Source organism: Cygnus olor, chromosome 1 (genome assembly GCF_009769625.2).
Source record: "Cygnus olor isolate bCygOlo1 chromosome 1, bCygOlo1.pri.v2, whole genome shotgun sequence".
NCBI classification, from domain to species: domain Eukaryota; kingdom Metazoa; phylum Chordata; class Aves; order Anseriformes; family Anatidae; genus Cygnus; species Cygnus olor.
In genome coordinates this window covers 36,172,365-36,196,885 of record NC_049169.1, presented here as the reverse complement: position 1 = coordinate 36,196,885, position 24,521 = coordinate 36,172,365, and the positions used below count along the sequence as shown (strand labels likewise).

The following is a 24,521-nucleotide window of genomic DNA, read 5'->3' as shown; positions in this document are numbered from 1 at the left end:
CCCCCAGAACAATTTTTCTCCATAACTTTTCCAGGGACTGCGGTTAGACTAATTAGCCTGTAGTTTCCTGTGTCTTCTCTCAAGCCTTTTTATAAGATTGTTATAACGTTGTCGAGTTTCCAGTCAGCAGGGACCTCCCCAGACTCCCATGACCTTTGGTAAACTGTTGAGAGGGGGTCCAGCTATAACACCTGCTTATTCCTTCAGCACTCTAGGGTGAATCCTGCCTGGCCCCATGGACCTATGAATGTTGAGCTGGTACAGCTGTTCCCTTACAATTTTGGTGACCACAGAAAGAAAGTCATTGCTCCCTTGTCATGGTCCCCCAACTTGGAGGTCCAGGCAGCCCAAGATGCGTTGTTGATGCGTTGTTACTGTTAAACACCGAGGAAAAAAAAAAAAAAAAAAAAAGCATTAAATCGTAGAATCATAGAATCATTAAGGTTGGAAAAGACCTCCAAGATCATCTGGTCCAACCAGCCCCCTACTACCAATATTAATAATACAACCGATACTCACCGAGGCGATCGGCTCCGGGGCGGACGCGTTCTGCAGCGGGGCGGGGGATCGAGGCGGGCAGGGCTTTTTTTCGGCACCGAGGCCACTCGAAGCAGCCGAGGGAGCCGCCAGGGCCCGGCTGCCCTCCCGAGGCAGGCTGACGAGGCGCGGGCGGAGCCGGCGGCACCCCCTCCCCGGCCGTACAAAGGCAGGCCCTGGGGAGCGCGGCGACCAGGCGGGCACACGGCATGGCGCCGCAGGCAGGGCGGGGCGCGGCAGTGCGCGCAGGCAGGGCGAGCGGGGAGGTGGCCCCCTCACCGCTGTTTTCCAACGGTCTTCTCCAACGGTGGTTGTAACCTGCTCGTGAGGAGCCCGGCCTTTGTATCCGGCCAGGGGACCTAGGCCAAGGCGGGGAATGGAAGCAGGTTTCTGCTCGGGGTGGTAGGTGAGCCCTCACCTCACTTTCCCGTCTACCCTTACGTAACAGGCATGAGGCTCTGGAACATGACGGTCAAAACACTGATGTAGACGAAAGCCCATCCCGTTTGGAAGGGGTGCCTAAGGCAAGGCAGCCTACCCCCAGCATCACTACATCTTCTGTCAAGAAAGAAAGAAGGGTTATCGTCATGGGGGACTCCCTTCTGAAAGGGACAGAGGGCGCGATTTGCCATCTGGACCCAACCCACAGGGAAGTCTGTTGCCTTCCTGGGGCTCGGGTGAGAGACATTGCTAGGAAAGTCGCTCGCCTGGTATGGCCCACCTACTACTACCCGCTACTGGTCTTTCAGGCTGGTAATGACGAAGTAGCAAGAGCAATCAAAAAGGACTTTAGGGCTTTGGGGCGACTGCTTAAAGGATCAGGGGCACAGGTTGTGTTTGCCTCTGTCCTTCCGACAGGAGGGATCAATGTTGACAGGCAGACTCGGCTCATCAATACGTGGCTTCGAGACTGGTGCAACCAGCAGAACTTTGGGTTTGTTGATCACAGGAGGGTCTACACGACACCAGGCCTGCTGGCACCAGATGGGATGCACCACTCTCAGAGGGAGTAAAGGATTTTCGCCCAGGAGTTGGCAGGGCTGATAGATAGGGCTTTAAACTAGAGCCAAAGTGGGAAAGGGATAAAACCAGGCCCACCAGTGATAAGCTAAGGGATGGTGCGCTAGAATCAGAGGCATGGTGTGCTAGTGAGGTCCTTTGGTGTGCTCTACGAGGTGCTGCGTACAATGAGGCAGATTTGAAGTGCTTCTACACAAATGCATACAGTATGAGGAATAGACTGGATGAGCTAGAAGTCTTGGCCCAGACCCAGAGCTACAACATCATGGGCATAAGCGAAACTTGGTGGGATGAGTCCTGTGACTGGTGTGTTGCAATAGATGGTTACAAGCTCCTCAGGAGGGACAGGCAGGGCAGACAAGGTGGTGGGGTGGCACTGTACGTGAAGGCCTCCACCTTTTTCTGCTTATTTGTTAGGTGGCCATCCACTCCCAGTATCATTTCAGTGATTTCTTTTGACATCCTCTTGCTGTATTCATATTTGAAAAAGCCTTTTTGTGTTCTGACACCACAGTGGCCAGTGACAACTCAAGTTGGTCTTTGGCTTTTCTTGTTTTCTCCCTGTAGATGAGAACTGCAGCCAGACCTTGCTTCCACAGGTCTTATATTTTTTTTTTCCATGCTAGTTCCAGGAGGAATTCCCTGTTCAACCAGGCCAGTCTTCTGTCCTGTTTGCTAGACTTGCAGGATTGCCTGCTCCCAGGCTTTTAAAGGTGGTTCTTGAAAAACAACGAGCTCTCATGGACCTCTAAATACTCTAGAGCAGATTCTTAGGAAACACTGCTAAGTAGTTCCCAGGGAAGAGAACAGTTAAAACAAAGAAACAAACAAACAAGAAAAAACACTTACCAATGATCTTATAGTATATCCATCCAGTCAAGAAAGAGGAGCAAAGTCTGAATGGTTTCAAGTTCTTGCCTTGACTATCTTCAAAGCTGTCAGCTGAAATGTCTTCAGGGAGTTGATACAGTAATAGTATATTAAAAACATAAGCTTCATGCTTCAGAGTATAATTTGCTCACCAAGCACTAAAGAATTTATCCATCTGGAAGGTTATTCTGCAACCATGCTTTTTAATTATTTTGTGCTTTTCATGATAGGATTTTCTTAGACACTTCTTTTATAAGTTATATTTAGAGACAAGCCAGATAGAGCTTTTTTTCAAAGCTGACATTCCTTCAAGACTACAGAGTGTAGGCGTTAAATTCAACTCAGGTAAGCAAATATCTGTTCGCAATTTTTGTACCATTTTTTGATGCGTAAGATCAATACACTAAACTACATTTTTGCTTCAGTGAAACAAAAACTGCCACTAGAGGGTAGTGTTAAGTCAAAAAAAAAAAAGTATTTTTGGAATAAATCTGTATCCAGGATAAAATAATTTGAACTCTCCTGCACATTTATAAACATGCAGTAGATTTTACGGCTCTAGTCATATTTGTTTTAGTATTGTTTGCTTTTTTTTCCTATCAAGTTATTTATGCACTTCTATTTCAACTGTAAACAGCAATAACAAGTATCTAGTTTCATACCTTAATATACATATGAATGCTAAAATGATTTTGTTTCATCTTCTTTGTGAGGGACTTTTTCACTGAATTGAAAGAAAAATGTAAAAAGGCTTTTATGATTTTCTGTTGGAAACTACCCATTCACTTAAAATTGCATTGCATTGTATAGAATATTTCTTTTCCTCATTCTTCTTCCTACACAATAGAAGAACAGAATTATCTTTCACCAAGGCAGTGCAATATGATCTAATGACTGTTGAAGTCCATTTAGGGAGTTTGATAATGTCCTTTTGTCAGCTCTCTTGCTCCAAGCTCAGCTCCAGGACTGGTCAAGATGTGATCCTCCAGTGAGGCAAATCTATCCAAACCTACACCTTTTGACATACACTCCTGGAAAGATTTTTTTTTTTTTTTTGGGGGGGGGGCGGGTATCATCTGTTTCTTTTCAATTTGAGTAGTTGTCTATCAAAGGTGAGCATGTGCCAGCTTTCCATGGAAAGGTTCCCAAGGAGGCTTCTCCCAGTCACTTCTCATCTTTGTCAGTGTGTGCTCCCCAAGGGGGGTTTGTTTTGTGAGGGAAAGGCATTCAAGGAGGCCATGCTGGGAGGCAAAGGCAGCATCAGGCTAAGGTTTAAGCCTTACGGTTTAAGCACATTAGAATGTTTTGGTAGTCTACGTTGCACAGAGCCGTGTCCATGGGAAGTGAAGCCCTGCCACAAATCCCTCCCAAACCTGCTACAGAAGTCCGTGCTGATGGCCAAACTCATCCATCACCCATGTTTCACTTCCCATCCCCAGTCTGGGTCAAAACCCATTAGCAGATGTACTTATTCTTCCTTTTTTTCCATGCTGGAAGATAGCCGGATGAAAAACACTACCCAGCAGCAAATTATTGGGCTTTGATGTCATCTGAAGAGTGTCAGTTTGTGTTTCTCCTGCTGCTGTTGTACATCACCACACACGATGACAACCCTGCCGGGGAGGCTGCGGCCCTGGCTGAACCAGCACTAAAAGATGATAATGTGGGTTTTGGTGCTGTGCAGTAAACGCATTCTTTCGACATGACTGTGTTGAAATCGCAGCTCTTCAGGGGACAGGACAGTGCCTTTGAACTGATATTGCAACTGTGTGTGTGGGACGCAAATGCAGAGTGTAAAGCTACCCCATGGTGCGCTGGTTTAATAGAGCAGATTTTGAATGACTCATCATGAAGATGAAAATTTTCTAGTGGCATTTAATTTTAGCCTGATAAATCACTGGGGAGGGAAAGGAAAAAAAAAAAAAAGCACTCCGGCACTCCAGTGTCTTAGCACTCCAGCAACAAGATGAACTTGGTTTTGAGAGCTGGAAGTGGTGGGGAGCTTGGACGGTGGCTGGGAAGTGCAGAAAGAGGTCAGGTGAAAGCACAAAGATGGGTTGGGCATGACTGGCTGTGGGGCAGAGCCAAGCGCTTGCTGTGGTGGTGGCCATGGTGGCAATGGTGGCTGCAGTAGTGGCTCCTCCTCATTGGCGCATGGGACACCTGCTCGCCGTGCGTGTGGTTAAAAACTAATGATATTCATCTGGTTACTATGGCAATTATGTAGCACGAGTTGTCATGGTGATGGAGTGGAATTTTTTGTCATCTTCCTCCAGAAGGGTGATGTACACAGTTTTGGGGGTCTCTGACCTTGACCACTCACCCCACGTCTTCTTCCTTGGTAGAAATGTTTGCACGCACTGCAGACAGTGAATATCCTTCCCATATGGCTACTTATTTTTTTGCATCCCAATGCTAGATTTTTATTTCACATTTAGAAAGCTAAAAATGCCTCTGGTAAGCCATAAGTTGCTAAACCTAACATAATTATGTGCACTACTATGTAAGGTGTGTTAATAAAACATCCTTCTGCTAGTGAGGCTGTTTCCAGGCACTTCTTTAATCTTGTGCCTGCTCTTCACATCTGTATCTGCACGATACAATTTAATAGGACATTAGGTGCCCATTTGAAAAAATAATTTTGAGCTGAGCTGAAGTTTGCTTCAAATATTCTCTTTTAGTACAGAATAAAATATGTTCTGTCTTGGAAATGCATCTGTTTGTTGCTGTTTTATTTAAATTGCCTGTGATTTCTTTTTCAGGCATTAAGAGGAATATGCAATCTTTCTTCCTTACTCATAAGCTTTGCACCAGTTCCCCCTCGTGGCTTTGTATATATAAATATATATATAGGTCATCAACAGGACAAGTACGCTGTATGTAAATTGTATTGTTTGCAGTGGTCCTTTCTCTAGGAGAGCTGATGAAAGTCATATTTTACCCATATAGAAGCAGAGAGAGTACCTATCAATCAGCTGTGTTTTTTTCAGTTGTGCAGGAAACTAGATTCCTAGAGTGCAGAGAATATCCAGTTGGTTTTGTAAGGATAAAATTTTCATATTCACCTTGACTCAAGATGATGCCTATCTTTAAGAAAACAAAACATTCTGCTCATGGTCTACTTCCAAATATCCCTAAACTGTTCATTGCACTTAAGTTTCTCTGCTAAGCCATACACCTCAAAATGAAGACTGAAAATAGTATTAGTGTTTCATGGCAAGGAGTATAGGCTTCTTTCAGAAACTGTTATTTGCAGGCACAAGGGAGTCTGGGAATTGGAAAACCTGAATTTTAGGTGTACAATTTATCAGTGCTGATACTTCATAAATGTTTTCAATATTTTATTTTGCTCTGTGCTTTTTAGCAGGTAAGTCTTGGGTGTGCCAGCAGAATGGTGTTCATTGCCAGGAAGCATAAGACGGGTGTTGGCTCAGGGATGTGTTGGGGTTGGCGTTTGGACCTGAGCAGTGTTGGGTGGGAATCTTGTTATGCCTGGCACTCCTAAATCTTTGTAATCACAGTTGCATTTTTAAGTCCTTTTTGTTTTATAAACCCCTGATTACTGCGTGCTTCAGCACACAGCTCAAGTGAGAAGCTCTCATTGGTGACACACACTGGAGAGCTTGTTATAGTTCCTCGAAAATACAAATAGTTTTTTTTTTCTTTTCTTTGTTCATAGCTTTATAATTTCTCCCATAAGTGATGTCAAAGTCATTGACCTAAGAAAATAAGTTTTCAGGAACTCATGAGACCATATGGTACCCATGTACCAATTCAAGCACAAAAATGCAGCTTCTGGGTGAGGTAAACTCTCAGCTGAAAGTTGTGGGGAAGCAACAAGATACCACCATGTGCTGGCCCTGTTTTTCCAGACTTACTGGTTATCTCCAGAGGTCCCTACTAGAGTGGAGGTACGCAGCTACACACACTTGTAGCTAAAGATGATGCAGCCTTTCTTGGTTGACTTCTTAACACAGGCTTCTCAGAGCCACAAGTTTTACAAGAAGCTGTGTAAAATACTGGGAAAATGTTGCTCCATCTCGATAAAGTTCTTGCAGATGTGTCTTCTTCTGCCATGTCATCTCATCATCTTATTGTTCATTTCTTTTCATACAAAATGTTCTGTGCTTTTACTTACTTGTGTACTTTCAAGTGCTGGCCTTAAATACAGAACCTGCCTGGATTGTCTCACCAACACAAGGTGGGACACCTGTGCAGGGCCCGTCTTGCTCTTCAGGTGTTGCATCAGCCCTGGAAGCCATTCAGAGCCTCCCCAACTGTTCCCTGCTCAGTCTGCTTGTGTTGGGGCCACAGTGTAACCACAAACAAATGAAGCATGAAAGACTGTACAGGACCTTTATTTAGATTTATTCAGACATAAACTGTGATGTAAATTCAGCTGGGTTCCAGATCAGGTGATGCCAGTGAGTGAAGGTTGGTAATCTGCACTATTGTTCTTCAGGTGTGTTGTTGTCAGCAATTTTTGGCAAGTCACTTCAAGAAATCTCATAACACATTGTTCTCTCCTACCTTATCAGTCTTTCAGATGATAAAAGAAAACTGGCTGTTGAAATCATGAATATATCTGGAGTTACGCTGGTATAGATCAGGAGATTTATGCCCGGACTTCTTGAGTGCTCTCTCCCTTCTCCAGAGACAGAATGATCTGACACAATATCTGTCACCATATCTCGAGAGAGGTAGATTTAACTGTGTTCAGCTGCTGAAAAACTTGAAAGCTCACTGAGAGGAAGGATACTGCTCAAAGTCATGGCAGTCACTTCTTGCTGCTGAGGTTGCACACAGGATTAGAGAACGCAGAAACCTGCTAATGATTAAATTTGTGATTTACAAGCACTGAGAGCTTTTAGGGATGTCAGACTAACTCCAATAGATACAGTAAAAAACCTGATCTTTTGGGAAAGTGTTTATTTACAGGAACAATATTTGTTCAGAAACTTGTTCTCTTGCTAGAAAGAAGTTTTAGGAGATTGCTGCAAATATTTTAAGAGCAGGCTCTGATGAGTGAATGTTCACCCTGGAGATTTTTCTAAGATGTTCAACAAACTATTGCAGTTACTAGTAGAGTCAATATTAAACAGCAGTGAAACTCCTCTGATATCTACATCACTGACTCTACATGGCAAGAAGCGTAATGAGACGTTGCAGTATGCTACAAAGAAGTACCGAAGCAAATTGGCATTGTGGCCCAATCTTTCTCCCTCTGTGAACTCAGGTCACTTCAAGTTCAAGTCAAGCATCAGACGTTGTACTCTTGATGCTCTGCTGTGAGCACGCCGCAGGATTCTGCTTCATCAAATGCCAGCAAAGTCCAGGAAGGAGGAGAACTTTGCGCCCATGTGAAGGTAACTGGGCTGCTGGTGAGTGGTTCTGATGGTGGGAGACATGCTCTGCATCCAAGGGGATTTCAGCTTGCAACATTTTCACATTCAGTCTTCTTAACTGTGTAAATAAATGCAAATGAAACACTTAGGAAGTGTTATCCCAGCTTTATGGGTCTGTTATTAAGGAAAGAAGTTAGGGAACTTCCCCAAAGCCTTGGGAGCAGGGAAGAGTCTGTCCTCCAGGTTTGGGGTAGAGGTGTGAAACCAGTTTGTGTGTGTGTGTGTGTGCATCTATATCAGAGACCTGACACAGCTGCTGTTCTTATCCTTGCAGGGATTCAAAAGCAATTGATTGTGCTGCAAATAGGAGAAGTGAAAAATGATGTAGCAGCAATTTAATCAAGTGGCAGCTAAAATATAGGGGTTATTACTCTATAAAATGCTCTACAAGCTCATCAAAGGAAACTTGATGTTAACAGATTCGTTTAAAGAAAGTGGTATTGAAACAGTAACCGTTGTGAAAATTGCGGTCTACAGCTACCTGCAAGGAGGTTGCAGCAAGGAGGGTGTCAGTCTCTTTTCTCAGGTGAGAAGGAATAGGACACGAGGAAATGGTCTCAAGTTGCACCACGGGAGGATTAGGTTGAGCATTATGAAGAATTTCTTTATGGAGAGGGTGGTCAAGTGTTGGAACAGGCTGCCCAGGGAAGTGGTGAAGTCCCCATCCCTTGAGGTATGTAACAGACATATCTATGGGGTGCTAAAGGACATGGGTTAGTACCGAGACGCCGTAGGTCAGGTTGACCATTAGACTTGATGATCCTGAAGGTCTTTTCCAACCTCTGTGATTCTATGAGACCCCCCCCAGAGCCCCTCTGTTAGAAGTGACCAGCCATGTTCCTGTACAATGCTGTCCCACCAGGAGACGCCACCTCATGAAATCCATAATATTCCTTGAATATTTCATTCTTGGAAGAGCAGAAAAAAAGTGTTCTGCTTAAGCAGCTGTATTTTAAATACATTTTTGCAATGAAATACATGTATCATGTGTATGAAAGTATGAAAGAATTGTAGCAAAACAATGCAATAAGACAAAGTTCAAAACTTTAATTCAGGGAGAGGTGACAGAGAGTCTTTTGTCCATTTTTTTTATTATGGAAAACATATTTTGGCTTGTAGAATTTGCTGTGAAAGGTCTGTTACAAGCCAGCTTTGTTTTCTCTTTCTGCATTTCTTAATGCTTTGTTTTAGGTCTTGTATTAACGAGGTGTTCAGCTGTGCAAGAAATATTTTTTTTCTCAGTTTGTGGTTGACCTTTTGATTGCTTCAACTTATTTGCTATAACTTCACAGTCCAGGCTTCTCAAATTTAGATTTTAGATATAAAATACATTCATAAAGATGCAATGTAGAGTTAATATCTAATACATAGAATGAGGGATGCAATTGCAGTTCTTGAGTCTCCTGAAGGACCAGGGGACCAATTGGTTTGGTGTCTGAGTCTGAAACAGAGGGTGTCACTTGTGAAATAATCAGGCAAAATTTAGCAGTTATTGACTGGTTTGTTTCAGGCCTTTTGGAGTGTTTCTGCTTTATCAAAAGCCAAATGATGTATTTTAGAGCACAAGCCAACACCCGATGCCCTACGTTTCCACACAGGTTAACTTGCTCACTGCTTGGGCTGGATACGAGGTTTCCCTCCTGCTCAGGACATGCAAAATCCTGTGGTGGCCAAAAGCCAGCACTGTTGCCATGAAATGTGCAATATCCAGTTCTCTTTACAAGGTAAACGCTACAGAAAACCCACACGAACCATGAGCAGCTATTATGAACTGAATCCAGTCCTTTGCTGAGCTAGCAAGGTGTGGTCTGACTCCTACAGCATTTGGATGCTGCTGTACCTTGGACCATATCAGTTGGGATTCAGTCTACACAGAATGGCTAGGGTTGGAAGGGACCTTAAATACCGTTTAGTTCCAACCCCTTTCCAGTGACACCTTCCACTAGATGCAGTTGCCCAAAGTCCCATCCAACCTGGCCTTGAACACTTACAGGGATGGGGCTTCCACAGGTTCTTTGAGTAACTTTCAAATATGTGTCACCATGCTGATAGTGAAAAATGTCATCCTTATATCTATTCTAAATCTACCCTCTTTCAGTTTAAAACCATTGTCCCTATTGCTACATGCCCTTGTGAAAACTCTCTCCCCATCTTTCTTATAAGCTTCCTCTATGTACTGGAAGGCTGCGGTGAGGTTTCTTCAGAGCCTCCTCCTCTCCAGTTTGAACAACTCCAGGTGAGCACTGGATGGAGGTCTTGGTGCATGGAGCCACCCTGGCCTGAGCTGCGCCGTCCCCAGCACGCAGCTGTTCGGGCAGGTTTGGTTCTTGGCCAACGTCTGGGGACAGTGGGCAGCTGCTGGGAACACTGTAGGGCCTGGGATGGCACTTTTTTTTTTTATTATTTCTTCACAAAAATAATGGAAATGTTGGGAAAATTGAAATTATCTGTAGGACTTGCCTCTGCATCAATTTAATTTAACTAAGAGAGAAAAACAGATTAGCAGAGTTATTCCATGGTTAGCTAGGTTTCTGGGAGAATATGTTTAGTTCAGCGTAACAATGGACGTGTCTGATAATGGAGATGGCACCGAAACATGCACAAAAATTATATTTAAATACTTGAGCCTGCTGGAACACCTCTAAAATAAGAAAAGGTAAAAATAGTGAAATAGCAAACACCGACACTGCTGACTTGTAAACAGAAAATCAAGTTACTTCTGTAGAGGTCAACACCAAGACCTGATGTTGCAATGCAACTACAAAATACAAGAAAAAAACCCTTAGGCTTCTGCAAAAAAGCTTGTAAAAAAGCGGCTGCGGCTTCCCTGAACATACACATTTTCATGAAGGCACTTCATGGATTTGTACAGATATGAAAGGCATTTAGGCCTACCATATGTAAGAAATATATTCCTGAACTTCTGGTTTGTGGAAAAGTAAGTTCTTTTTTGATGCTTGGAGCATTTTGAAGGGCCAAGGTTTAAGGGCGGAATCAAAGCAAACATTGTTCAGGCCCGTTACTCAAGTTGCACCGGGGCTTTTCACCTAAACTTCTGTTTGGTCTTTTCTGAAAGTTCCTCATTTTGTTGATCTACATTAGGGGTAAGAAAATAAAGCCCTGTCATTGGCAGGCTTTTGTTTCTCCTGGCTTCTGGATCACTGCCTGCAGCTTTCCCAAACCCTTACCAAGCAGAGCTGGGGAGGTTGCAACGTCCAGTGTTGCTCCTTGTGCCTGACCTTGGGTTTCTTCTGGACTCCTCCAGGTACCTGGACACCAGAAGAGAAGCAAAACCCCAGTCGTGCTCCTGTGCTGTACTGATTTCCAGCGGTGCGGTGGCTGCAGTTCCGGGTCCAGGAGAAGCCCTCCGGTGGCTTCAGCAGCACCCTCGCTCATGGGGCTGCAGGTGGGACCACATCTGGCTGGAGAAAGCTGGGCACGAGGGTGGGGTGGTCCTGTGGGTGTGGGGCGACCCCGCACTGCTGCCCACCGACCTGCTCCTCTCACCTGGCAGGGTGTGCAGGGCAGGCAGGACTGACTGCGTCGCCCGATTTTCTCACCCCAAAGTGAAACAGGGTAAAAAGTAAAAAATGAAGCAGGACTTTCAGAGTGTACCCAGCTCTTTGCTGCTGAGTGATGATGTGTGCATATATGTGTTTTGTCATTGTTACTGTTGTTTTTGAAGGAGAATAGAGGGGAATTTGGAATTTACTCTGTGAATTGCCAGCCCCAGATTAGCCATTTCAATTCCTGATTGTAATCTTGTGTAAAAATGGATTTTGTTCAGGGTAATTGGGATTTAACCATAAATTTAGCCTTTTGATGTACAATTTTAAAAAAATTAAAAAAATAGTCTGTATGATAGGTCTGAAATTATTTTTGACATGCTCTTGGAGTAGTGCTGAAGAAAAAAACATCCAAAGAGTTGAGAAAAATGTTGCAGTGAAGTTCAGCTTACACGTGAGAGTACTGGTGGGAACTCCGTTGTGTTCACCTTGCTGGTCCTTCACTGTGGTATTGGTGTGTGATCATAATGGGTGTCTCTGTAGACATTGTACTCAGGAAAAAAAGGTGAGAACCTATGGGATGTGTTACACTGACCAGTGCAACTGTCTCACAGCACTCAGCATTTCTTGGTCAAGGCTGTGAAGGATTTCGGCTATTTTCCACCTTTAGCACACTTTAAATGTACACTTCATGACTCTGATGACTGTCTCCTTGTTAATGTTTCATTGCAATCAAAAAGCCATTGTTAGAAAAACGACTATTTCAATGCCTATTTTGTTCCCTTGTAGAGCAGAGCTGGTCTCAGTGATTTGGCTCTCCTGGAAAGTAATTCATTCAAATAAATGTAAATCGCCTTTTTGTGTTGTTGGGCCAGTGCTTATAGCTTTCAGCACATGCTACAGAAAATGCACATGGCAGGCACTGAGCGGTGAATCGGTGTGCTCCATGGCAATAAGAACAGGCAGCGCTGGGCTGTGGTGAAGCCATGCTGCCATCTTGAGTGCAGCCAATATTGATTCCAATCCTGCAAGTCTGCAGCCTCCTTTGCGGAGCACAGTTTTTCTGTCTTCATGCTTTACAGCCCAATTTGTTTCACCTTGCACTTCCCACCGTTATTTCACTTCTACGGTTTGTTAACTGAAAACCAGCCAGGCACGGCCCCCAAGCCAAGAAGCAGCTCGTGCTGGTCCTGCTGGGCCGCCGGCTGCTCGCCCCAACGTGGGGTGCGCCCGCCTCGGGCCCACTGCAGCTTCGGGTGGAAAACCGCCTGCCAGCTGCCCCTTGGGCGCCTGCGTTCGTGTCCTGGTGTTCTTAACCTAGGCAAAGTTAAAGTTTCTTTGTGATTTCATGGAAGGTGTGATATTCCTACCAAGAAGAACGGCGCTTTCCTGCCGTGTTGCTAGTTAATGGTTGGTCTGGTCTCAGCTGCTCCCCGCGGATCCACGCCATCTGGACAAAGTGAAGGGTTGTCCCTCTGAGCAGTGGGGACTTCACCAGCCCAGCTGAGGCTCCTCCTGTGCAGGGCCACGAAGGAACAAACTCCACATCTCTACAAGGAGAACTGGGAAAGGGTGCTAGGCTTTTGAGTTATTCCGAGTTTTCCTGGGGCTGGCTGACCAGGAGTTTTGAGTCCTGGAGCTGCACGTGGCCTGAAGCAGGCCTTTTCAGGGGTGACCTGGTGAGCTCAGTGCACCACTTCCACTGCTGCTCATTTTCTGTCCCGTTAATAAACTTTACTCCGAGCAACAAACCGTCACTCCTGTTGCTTTGCTGAGTGCTATTAGGGCAAGCGGCTCCCTGTCCCCCTGCCAAACCCTCTGTCCCGACGGCAAGGCTTGCTTTCACTGCAAAACCCGGGAGCAAACTAGAAAACCAGAACAGCACAACAACAGAACTCCACTATGAAGATAAACGACAGGAGGATGCTGCCCTTCTTGTGATTTCCCATTTATTTTAAAATAGATTGAAAGCTGCCAGAGAAGCCTCTCTCCCCAGCAGACTGAGGGCTGACTGTGAAAATTAGGTTACGCTTCCTCTGGGCTACGCAGGCCCTGGAATGAGGACTGACCTGTGCCTCCCCTTCCTGCAGCTCTCAGCCGGCTTTTGTGTGGCAGAGGACAAGGCGAAATACCTAAAGTAGGTCACTGGACACGGGACTACAAAGGCTGGCACCACGGGCTGGCAGACGAGCCCACCAACAAGGACTCGTGTTCCTGCGGGTTTTCCAGCAGCACCAGGAGGGAAAGCTTTGCTCCAAGCAGTGGTGGCTGATGTGTGACCCCTGCTTCTCCTCCCTTCCTGCCGGGCAGGTGGTGGTCCTCCTTTTTTTTTTTTTTTTTTAATTATTATTAATATTTCTTTTAAGCAAGGTTTGGAAATACTTTTCCATCTCCTCGTTTTCCCTCTGGGGAGTGGGCAAGTGGTGTCAGGGTGCTGGGTGAACCCAATGGGAGGTGGGGGGCGGTCTCTGCAGGCAGGCATGGGGACAGGGCATGGCCACCCATGACGGCTTTTTCCCCCTACTGTGCAAGGTCAGGGGCTCTTTGCAGAGGTGGGCTTCAGAAACAGGGGGGCTTGGGATGGTGCTCTGCAAGTTCGGGAGCATCCTGTGCGGGAACAAGCACTTCTTCAGGCCAGGATGGTGCTGGGACCTGATGGGGTGGGGTGAGAGATGCTGGTTATTTTCTCTGTACACGGAAGGTGAAGGTAAATCGGAAATCCACACTAGGCAGTATGGAGGTTTACCCATCGAAACTACACACACAGACAGAACTATCTTCTTTATTATAAAGATACACTATGAGGAACAAACCTGAATGTATACTGAAGCTTGTAATGGTACATGCCAAAATGTACAGTACTATACATAAAAGTGCATTGTCACAACAGATTAACAGTACATTTCTCTTCCAGAACCATGAAGTATCCATGTTTTCGTTTGTTCTTCGAGGATGGAAGGAATGCAATGGGAATGCAGCCATACACAAACAGGGAAGGATGCAATGGAAATGCAACAGTACAAGAGCAAGGCTAAAGCTCCTCTAAAATTTAAAGGCACTTTCACATGTACATACTACAGATGTACATTGACACAATTAGGTAACAGTCAACAAGCAGGAAGCTACCAGTACTGCGATTTATCAAACTTGACAGTAAAGGACAATACTGATTTGATTAGGTGTGCAGGAGTTACCCTTTAGTACGTCTGTAGTTGTATCGGTCTTTCCTGTTACATATCCACCTACTATACTTTTAAGTATCTATAATAACCATCAAACTACACATTTAACTGTGTGAATGCACTAAAGTGGATGCATTCACTAAATGCACTGCTTCTAATATTTTTTTTTTCTGCTAAACAATTTCTAATATAAGCATTATGGAGTCCAGTACAGTTATTTAAACATACAAAATTCCCTATGCAATTTAAAGATACAGGTACCCATCTCAGTTATGCCAAGTAGGTTATTTTAGGAACGCTAGACTAAAACTGCACTCAAATGACAGCTGAAATTCCAGTTTGTTCCACTGATTTGAGGAGAGGGGGGAACTACTCGCATGTATCTTCTGGTCCCGAAGAAGTGAGCAGACCCTACAGACCAGCACTGACTGGGCTGGAGATGCACTGCTCGAGCTGCACAGCCCACGCTGGGGGATTAGGATTTTGCAGCTAACCTAGGTAGATTACAGCCTGCAGCTGCGGGCTGATGGGTTTGCAAACGCCAGGAAGGGTGGGAAGAGCCCTGACACGTTGGCTCACCGGTGCAGTTCGTGGGATGCTTTTCACACCTGGGGCTTTGAATTACCTATCTACAGAGAGTAAACCACAGCAGGTGTAAGTTGCTCGTAAGTCTCAGCACCTCAGTAATTATGTCTGTCAAATGTCATCACTACTCCTCCCCTCCGAAACTGAATTGTTTATGTATAGTGAGGGGGGCGACCTAAAGCTTTGCAATGGTGAGATCTTAAATAACGTGTGGAAAGACAGATCTTACTCAAAGCCTGTTGTGCTCCTCTAGCTGAACCACAGTGGATTTTTCTTCCCCCATCTTCTTCACCAAAACTTGTTTTATGGGTTGGATGCTGGAAAATATATTCACAGAAATAATGTTATGCCTTACTGTTGCAATGTACGTTTAGTTCACGTGTAACACAGCCCAACAGCAGAGCACTAGGCGAGGCTGACAGCCTTCACTCAAACACAGACACAAGAAAGGTATTTATTCCTGTCATTAAAATGAAGGGGGAAAAAGGTTATGGAAAACTTGAGTCGGCTTGAATCTAGGTGGTAGAAAATCAGCTGCCTGTCCTGCGAGTGACCCCTGCCCAGCTGGCAGGAGGCCGTCCGTCTTCGGAGCCCCTTTCTTGCTGCAGTCAGCACAACCCAGGGAACGCGCACGGTGTTTGTGTTGCGTAAGGCAACCTGCAGAGCTGGGTCAGCTCGAAACTCTGACTATTACAACTCAAATCACGCTTTTAATTGGACACTGAGCAGTAAAGTCAATGGGAAACTTTGCTGAATTACTGTGTAGTTGATCCTTTTAATCGCCCATCAGCCTACCTAATGGACCAACAGATTCACATACTCCCCAGAGCCTGGCTCGCTGAACTACGAACTTTAAATGAAATTAGCTTTTGTGAAAAACGCTAAATTCCTCAGGGAATGAGGGTCTATCTTTGCGGAAAAAGCTATTACAGCGGATGGCAAGAGGAGTTTCTGGATACTATCCTGGAGATGTGCTTTAGCTGTGACCTGAAATGATGCTTTTTTATCGGTGAGAGCAACGTGATCTCCAGATCTATTCAGCGCTCATCTCCGGTGAGACTGCCAACAAGAAAGCTAAAACTTGGTGCCAATTGTGAGAGTTGTGAGGGCTTTATTTTGTGTGTGTGTGTGTCTTAAATAAGACGTGGCCTGAGATGACTTAGACGTTCCACACAGACACTTAAACCTCACATGCTAGATTTCGGCTCTTACTAACCTGCTTGAGATTTGGTTTGGTGACCTAGAAATGAGAGTTTCCACTTCCCCCGATACCCCCCTCCCCACCCCTTAGTTTTGTGCAGGATTTGGTATTACGTAATTATAGTAAGACTGTGAAATATGGTACAACGTGGCAAGCTGTTTGTGATCCGTGTTGATTTTATTACAAATGGTGCAGCATCAAGTTTTCAAGTAAGTCTACGTTGTGTTTTTTCTTTTTTTAATGATGCACAATTGTCCAGTTTTTCTTTTAATTGAAACCATACAAAATACAAATGCCCATGTTAATGTAGCTAGTTTCAGACAATACATTCAAAAACACTGAAAAACAAAGCCTCTCCAGTTATAAACATGAACCAAATGGTGTTATGGAGCCCTGACTTCTATCGTTAATCCATTTCTTTCCCTAGCATACCCCAGCCGGGCACTGTGGGTGGCTGAGCTTTCTACATTGTGCAAGATTTGTCTGCTGGACCCTGGGAAGGAGGGGAAGGCCCTATGCTAGGATTTGTTTTTGGAAGAACAATAGGTTTTGGCCTAAGAGCAGGAGGTTTCAGCTGCACTCCCATTCTAGGGGCCACCATGGGCTTGAAAGTACTCATGGTGTCACTGGAAGAACTAGTGCTACGGCGAATCTGGGGCTCAGAGCTCCGTAAAACTACGCTATGGAGAGGGCTCAGCGACTCCGTGGAGGTGGCAGGGGTGGGGCTGTTCTTCATCTGCTCCAAGGTGTCCAGCACGACGTCCGGGGCGTGCTTCGCAGAGCTCTGCCGCTCCAGCTCGCGGAGCTCGTTCAGCGCCGTGTTCATCGTCTCCTCGATGTCCTGGGGCAGAGCACAGAGAGAGTGGCAAGTCACTGCAATTGCTACTGAACGCAAAGAGCAGGAGGAGCAGGGGAGGGCGTGGAAAATGCACGAGTTAATTTGCCAACCATCCTCTCTTCAACGAATATTAGAGTGTTAAAGCCAATTTGCACCATGTTTATTTGAAAGACACTGCAATTAACAAGATTGCAACTTTCGCTTAACATTACAAAGATTTAACCTGTTTATGTGGCACTAGAGAGTCAACATACATCTAAAGAGTTAAAAAATCAATTAAGCCAAAACCTGGAAGCCATTTTATTCAGTGACTGTTAGGACAATGGATATTTGTTTTGCAGCATTTTTAACTGTGAAGATTTCTGTCATCTCTTGGGTAATAACAGCTGTAAAGATTTTAGTCCATTTGTTATCTCTTAGTTGATTGCAACCCTCATCTACTTCCTTGGGTGTTCAGGATCTGTACTGCCTCATAGGGATTATCAGCTCTTCTCTCCTCCTGTTTCTGAGCTAAATTTTAAGCAGAAAAAAAAATTAAGATATCATTGTTCAGTGAGCTTTGCTAAGAAACTGTTTTTTTCTATCAGGATTTCCAGGACAAAGGATGAAAGAAAGCACCAAGACTAGTTTATTACTTTTCAGTGGAGTTGAGATATGACTGAGATTGATGACTGATCTGGTGTTCCCTGCTTGTTCACAGTAACTTTCATGTAAGTTAAACAAAGTTCAGATTCTTTCACTGCCAAATTATCACTAGTTTAGGCATGACAAAAAATAGCTTGAGCCAAACAGCGCTGTGTGTGGTTCAAGAAAGTAAATAAACAACTTAGAGTAAAACAAAACAGTAACAACACTTTGATTTCCTAACTCTCTAGTACATGTTTCAGCTTTCTGACCCAACCATGCCCCTTATGGCCCTCGTCAGAAGCAGTGTTTGAAACCAAGCATTGTCAGTACATTAAATTTTAAAACATGAGTGCCAGTGTTATTGGAAAATACTTTTGCAATCATACTGTACCCTCAGGGTGCCCCTAGTAATCATGTTATGCTACCTAGACAAAACCTGGGTTTTGAAGACAGTGGCATCAATTTGTTCAAGAGCTCACTGGTACCAGCTTTGTACAACAGACCAATTTGATGACCGCGGTGCTCCCTATTCCGTCCTTCTCATCTCTTTGCTGCCAGGAATGAGACTGTTTTGGTGCTCACACAGGGACAGTATTGCCCATGATTTATGCTGGTGCAAATTCTTGCATTTTATGTTCATAAGAACAACTACAAGCATCAAATCAACATACTGTATGAACTATATGAAAACTAAATATCCACAAGACTCTGGAATGTAACTCTGTGCTTTGAATGTCAAAGGCTGTTACTAGCCAGTCAAAGCACTCTTCTGCACACCGTAATATTCAGAAATAATTGAACGCTAATTACATGCACGTTAGATTAGGCCTGCCTTCATCAGAGCACACAGATTTACATAACAGTTGTAATCATATATCATCCTAGTGGTGCATGTGGCAGAGACAATTTCATTATGGTATAAGAGGAAATAATTTCTTTTTATTGCTTCTGCAATGTCTACTCCCCTTGTGCTTCTCTATCCAGAATCCCTTAATGCATCTTCTTTCACATGCACTCTGTTTACCAAGCTAAGTAGGATATTCTCCTGCACACACACACTCCTACTACTGCCTGTGCTCTGTGCTATGCTGTTCACTGCGATTTGCCCCTCAGAAAAGCGGAGAGAGCAGAAAAAAAAAAGACACAAACCTGAGCTATTGACTCTGGGTCCAGTGGCTTATGGTCGTTGAAGCCTGTGTACTGACCAGACGATGTAGATCTTCTAATGGGAGGGCTATCAATCTTCTTCAGAGAGTCGTGCCTGCTGATGTTAGTGAGACTGCCGTGCCCAGGCCTACGCCTCCTTTCAGGGCTGTCTGCATTGAGGTTGCGGTTTTGAAGGAGGGCCCTGGGGCTGCAGTGAGTCGCCAGGTTGGGGGAGCCCAGCTCCACAGAGGAATTAGAGAGGGGGTGCGGCGGGTGTACGGGGCAGTGACCGTCACTGCTTCTGCCGGGGCGTCTTAGAGGAGGTGGAGGTTCTGATCGCTTTCTTTGCCTGCACGAATGAAGAAGTGGTCATAGTGCAAGTGGTAGTGACCCACCACAAGCACGTGGAGAAGTAATTGCTGTGTTACCTGAGCTGTGGGTAGTACTACTGAAAACCTGGCATCCGCAAGCTTACCTTCCTAAATACACGTCGGAGTGACGGTCAGTGGGAGAATTCATGTCCTTTGATGACGACTTGTCCTCAGTTATGGGTCCGCTGCTGGCCTCACTGTCCGCTTTTTGGCTCAGTGTATCGGAGAAAGTATCATCCCTGAACAGAAGACACATGGTGAGATAAGAGGTCAGTGAGTTCGGTGTGACAGCGAGTATCTTGGCACTCCCAGATTTTAATCCCCATTAGGGAATTTCCTTAAGAAAAGCAAGCATGTTATAATGCACTGCAGCCTCTCCAGCTCTCCAAAAATCACTTATAGTTCTTCTGTTTATTGAGCTCTTTACGTTTCTGTTTACATGCAACCTATATGTAAACAAGAACATTGTCATCCTTGGCAAAGCACACGTTTAATACGGTTTAATATTGTAAAACAAGAGTTTCAGGGCTGCATTTCTCCAGTCCTTGCTATTCTGAAGTTAACAGTTGCTGCAAAGAGATAGTCCAATGAAAACAGGTGCAGCAGCAGCAGCCATCTCTTAGTGTACTGGGAACACGTCCATAAACAAAGCAGTTTAACCTACTAGTGACTTTTGATTAAGAGACACCAATTCAGGACAACAAGGATGAAGCCATCCTGCTTAGAAGGCAAAAATTTAACCTATCTGAGCCCTCAAAGCACTGTCCCATTTGGAAATTACTTGTTAATTCCTTCAGTATGCTGTTATACCCCCCCCCCGAGAACCTTGTCGTGCTAGACCCTGCTTACATATCCTGCACCACTATGTACTGGTGAGGGACAAGTCCGTCGATGCCGTTGTGCCTTCCTTCCCACCAGTCTTCAGAGGCTCGATGGTACAGGAGAAGGGAAGCTCCTTTTTTGAAAGAGAGCTCTCGTGCAGATCTTCCGACGTAGTCAAACTTGGCTATAGCTTCTATGGGCTCGCACTCTGGGTAGGGAGGGAAAAAGAGTGGTTATCAGATCCCACACAGGCTTATCTGTACATTTTGGCTTCATAAAACCCCTCGATTGCATTTTCTCTGTGCTCACCCTTATTGAGCAGAACTGGCAGATCAGCTGAGCTAAGGCCGACTTCAAGCAGTGGTTATAATATGTCCCTTGCAAAGAAACACAAACAGTCTGTGCCCTGAATGTGAAACATCTGGGTTGCTTTGGACGCTGCAGAAAACGTAACAGCAGACCCAAACGCTACCATAGCTGCTGCCGGGAGAGAGGCCTCTGCCTCCTGCTGGAAGGGCTCTCTTGTGCCCGGGAGTGGGATGGAGGAGAGGTAATGAAGACCTCTGAAAATAAGACGAACGACCTCAGATGAATAACTGGAGGTCTGAGGAAGCTGCGCGATAAAAGAAAAGTAAATGGGAGTGCCTTTAACATCTGCAGCAGCAAAGGAAGGAAGACAGGATTTCCTTCTGCATGAGTAAGGATGCGCTGCTGTGTTGGACTGTGTTAAAGGCTTTAAAATCTTAAACCGATGAGATTTCTGTCTTTTACATGACAAGTGTGCAGGCCTAGTGAACACCTTATGTTTTAAAATACACTGAAACTAGTATTTGAATCTGCATTAGCTTGTTTTGACACCCTGTTGAGTAAGGTGAACAGCTCCAGACTGCCTAAGGACGCAGGGGCAGTCCCGGCGTGGCTGGAGGCTGCTCCAGGCAGTTCTGCCTGCTCCAACATCCCAAGTCCCTCTGGTGTCTGCAAGGGACTCTGGTATTTCCTAAAGTCAAATATGGATTACAGCAGTCCTGGCCAATCTCCACACAGTGTGGCAAAGCCTCTCCATCAAGAAGTAATAAAGCAGCACTTTTTCTTAAAGCCTGGTTTTAAAGGATATTCAAACAAACAAATGAACAAACAAACAAACAAAGACATAACATTGTCTTCCTTCGGTATTTAAGCAAATTCATCCCGATAGTGGTAATGGGCCCTATCCTGTAGCCTGTCCTTGGTTCAGAAACCTCCTGATGCCAGTGAAGTGCAGGTATATTCAGAGTTGACCCCAGACACCAGTAAACTGGCTGTAGTATTAATGTCTAGTTTTTTACACACAACACCAAAACCACTTTAGCCCAAACAGATTATGATTTGTTATCACAGTCTCAAAATACAAAGAAAAACCTGCAAAATACTGTCCTAAAAATTGCATACACTGTTGGCTTGAATAACTCAAAGTAGAGCCCCTGAAATGACAAATTTCTTTATGTAACCAGAGCAATATTTAAGTGGAAATTAACATCTGGGCTAATGACCAGCATAGCAACTTTCTGTCTGGTGCAAATTAAAATCGCCGAGGCTGTAATTCCCCAAAGAGCCAGGCGTGTAATAAAAACCACTGTCCCTTTATGACAACATTTCGTGCAGGAATATCTTTTTAAAATTAACTTCATCCTGCAGTACGCAAATATAATGACAATACCTTTATTGAGGCTATAGTCTGCAGCTATTTTTAATAACTTGCCCAACCTGCAGAAGGCTGTCTTGTGGTTTGCTGCTTATGCAGCCATGTTCAGAGCTCCTGTTAGTGATGAACTGCAGGGGGTTTAGGTTAGCCAGGAGCTATAAGACCAGAAACTTTCCAGAGGTGGCACACAGGGGTATGGAGAATTCACTGTCACACATGCAAATATAAAGCACACTGGAAGAAATGACTTTAATTACATAAATGCAACTATTCTAGTAATAACAGCATTAATTCTTCACAATGCACCACTGCTGGATGGCTCAGTGAAAGATATTCCCTGGGGTGGGGTGGTGGTGATAGTTTATTTTATTTTTAAATGTTTTTAAGCAAAGGCAGCGTAAAGATGACACAGATGGAGACATTCTGGAAAACTTGGAAAACTTTAATGCTGCTGTATATATTTGTGATTTATTCTAATATACGATCTTGTTTTCATTTCTAGCTATTCTGTATGTAACAGTACAGATGTGACAAAGCAATTACAGGTATGGAAAGACATTATTGCCATGGCAAGATAAAGTAAACTAAGTGTGCCTGTTTATCTTGCATCATGTTTTAAGAGAGAAATATTAAATTGAATCGCAATAATCTAATATTGATAAAAGGAAATGCCGTTTTTATACATATCGTGCATGCTGCTTGTGGAATTCTTTATAGGAAGGTATTACTGAGATCAGGTAAAATTAAAAAGGACACGACATTTGGATGAGCACGCTGTTTTCAGATGGCAGGTATGTTATGGGCTATGGAAGAGCGGGTCACAAATTCAGAAGCATAAGCTCCCAGATTTCAGAGTGCCAGTCACTCACTAAAGGCTAATACGATAAAATGCAAAAAAAACCCCACACCACCAACAACCAAACACCACAAAAAAAAAACACAAAAAAAACTCAACAACAACAAGAAATCCCACTTTCCAGCAAGAAAACCCCAAATTGCCTAGACCTATTTTCTTTTGGCATTCTCTGAAGTTAACTGACGATGGCCATGAATACCAGGCTGACTGAGCTAAGCTGGCTCCTTATGGCATCTCCTGTTACTCTGCTAATTTAAACAGGCCATACAGCGTCCCACACTTGAGCATTCAGGTCTAAATGTCTTTTTACTTACAAACTAATGGACTAAATTAGAAATCTCTCTCTCTCTTGGTAGTATTACACAAATGTAAGTTTGGCACAGGATGGGAGTCTGTCTCCTGCATCCCCCATTGCCCAAACTTCAGTACAGACTCACGTATTTTCTCAGATGTCTGAAGGAAGTCGCCCCATTGGAAACAGCTGCATGAACTGGTTATGTACAGATAATGATGTTATTTTTGAGACATGTTTGTTAGATTTTGGCAACAAATTCTGCTTCTTTGCGGAGGAACGCTCAGTAAATCTTACACGGTTTTATTAATGGAACCAAAAATAAATTCAGACAGGTTTTACTATTTTGAAAGGGGCATTTTCCTTGCCTGAATGTTCCTGTTACATGGACAGAACTTTCCTGTCACAAACAGTACTCAGATTTTACATCTTAAATAGCAATTCACCTTTTTATAGGTCAAGCCTGAACAGTTAAAACCGAAGTACCATGACAGTTACTCCTAGAAATAAATGCATTTTGAAAAGCTAAGCCATTTAATATCAAGGTTACTGAATGACAGACGAGCATTTTTCAAAAAAGCAAAAGTGATGAAAGCTAAATTTGGGATCTGTATCTCGAATTCTGCATGGTACTGAATTGTAATGTCTGACAGAAAAATTGACAGCTTGGAGGGAAATGTAATTGCATTGCTCTGTCCATACCTGGGGGCACTTGCCTACAACAGCAAGGAGTATTTGGTGACATATATGATCTCACCAGCTCTCATCTCTAGTGATTCAGGCACAGGAATGGAAATGAAAAATTAGGACAAATTGAAGAAGTGTAGGAAAAGCTTTAGGGACTCTGTTAATCAGCCAGCTTTGTTCTCACTTTTCACTGATGCCCCCAAGTTTTGTTATGATTATTACCACCATTTGATGATACGTTATGTTGTAGTGGGCTTAAAAACCAAGGTCGGACTGCAAGTAGAGCTGTCCTGATCCAACAGCTCGGGAGAGCAGGAAGGACATAAGACACATAAGTGCTAATTTTAACGTTGCAATTGGAGTGCCAGATGTAGTATTAGCCTCCCTCCAGAGGCGACAGCATTAAGGTGGCACAAGGCTGCCCACTGCACCTTGGGGCACAAGGAGCAGAGGCTGAGAGGGGAGATGTCCCCCTGCGCTTTTCAGGGGGGTTGCTGTTGCCGTACACTTCCTCAGTTACCCCGGATGCACGCTGCCTGTTGGGAATACAGTACATCCTGAAATCCCCCAAGAAGAAGCTAGCTCCCCATCTGCTTAGCCTCTTCTGCACCCCATCAAAGAACAGCAGCGTTGCAATTTCCGAGTCTTGTCCTCAGGACAGCAATTCTCTGACTGGGGAACAACGAAAGCAAAGCAATGTTGCGAGGCGTTGACAGAAGAGATTTGTCGATCACAGCATGCACTGCTGAAAAACAGTAAAAATACTGTGTTGGAGACACGACTGTAGCTTATAGCCTTCCATGTCCCTGTAATTTTTGTTTGCAGCAGAACTACCATCTCAGTTTTTACCCTATGTTTATGAGCTATCTATGAACAGTCTGACAGTAATTGTATG

At 44.3% G+C, this 24,521-nt stretch overlaps 1 protein-coding gene and 1 long non-coding RNA gene across 4 annotated transcripts in view; one reads left to right on the top strand and one right to left on the bottom strand.

Moving 5' to 3' along the window:
- Positions 1-6,028: 6,028 nt before the first annotated feature.
- LOC121067573 lies at positions 6,029-12,184 on the top strand. Its single transcript, XR_005818336.1, has 4 exons — positions 6,029-7,793; positions 9,431-9,556; positions 9,996-10,068; positions 11,098-12,184. It is a non-coding gene; the product is annotated as an uncharacterized LOC121067573 (long non-coding RNA).
- Positions 12,185-14,104: 1,920 nt separating this feature from the next.
- The window catches only part of SRGAP1 (SLIT-ROBO Rho GTPase activating protein 1), a 152,723-nt gene continuing 142,306 nt past the window's right edge, over positions 14,105-24,521 (bottom strand). For all 3 annotated transcript variants that reach the window (XM_040552246.1, XM_040552255.1, XM_040552265.1), the window contains exons 19-22: positions 20,138-20,318; positions 19,393-19,527; positions 18,921-19,266; positions 14,105-17,147 (exon numbers count right to left, since the gene is read on the bottom strand). In XM_040552246.1, the coding sequence (XP_040408180.1) occupies positions 16,770-17,147; positions 18,921-19,266; positions 19,393-19,527; positions 20,138-20,318 (1,040 nt within the window). In that variant the 3' untranslated portion in view covers positions 14,105-16,769. The remainder of the gene's footprint in view (positions 17,148-18,920; positions 19,267-19,392; positions 19,528-20,137; positions 20,319-24,521) is intronic.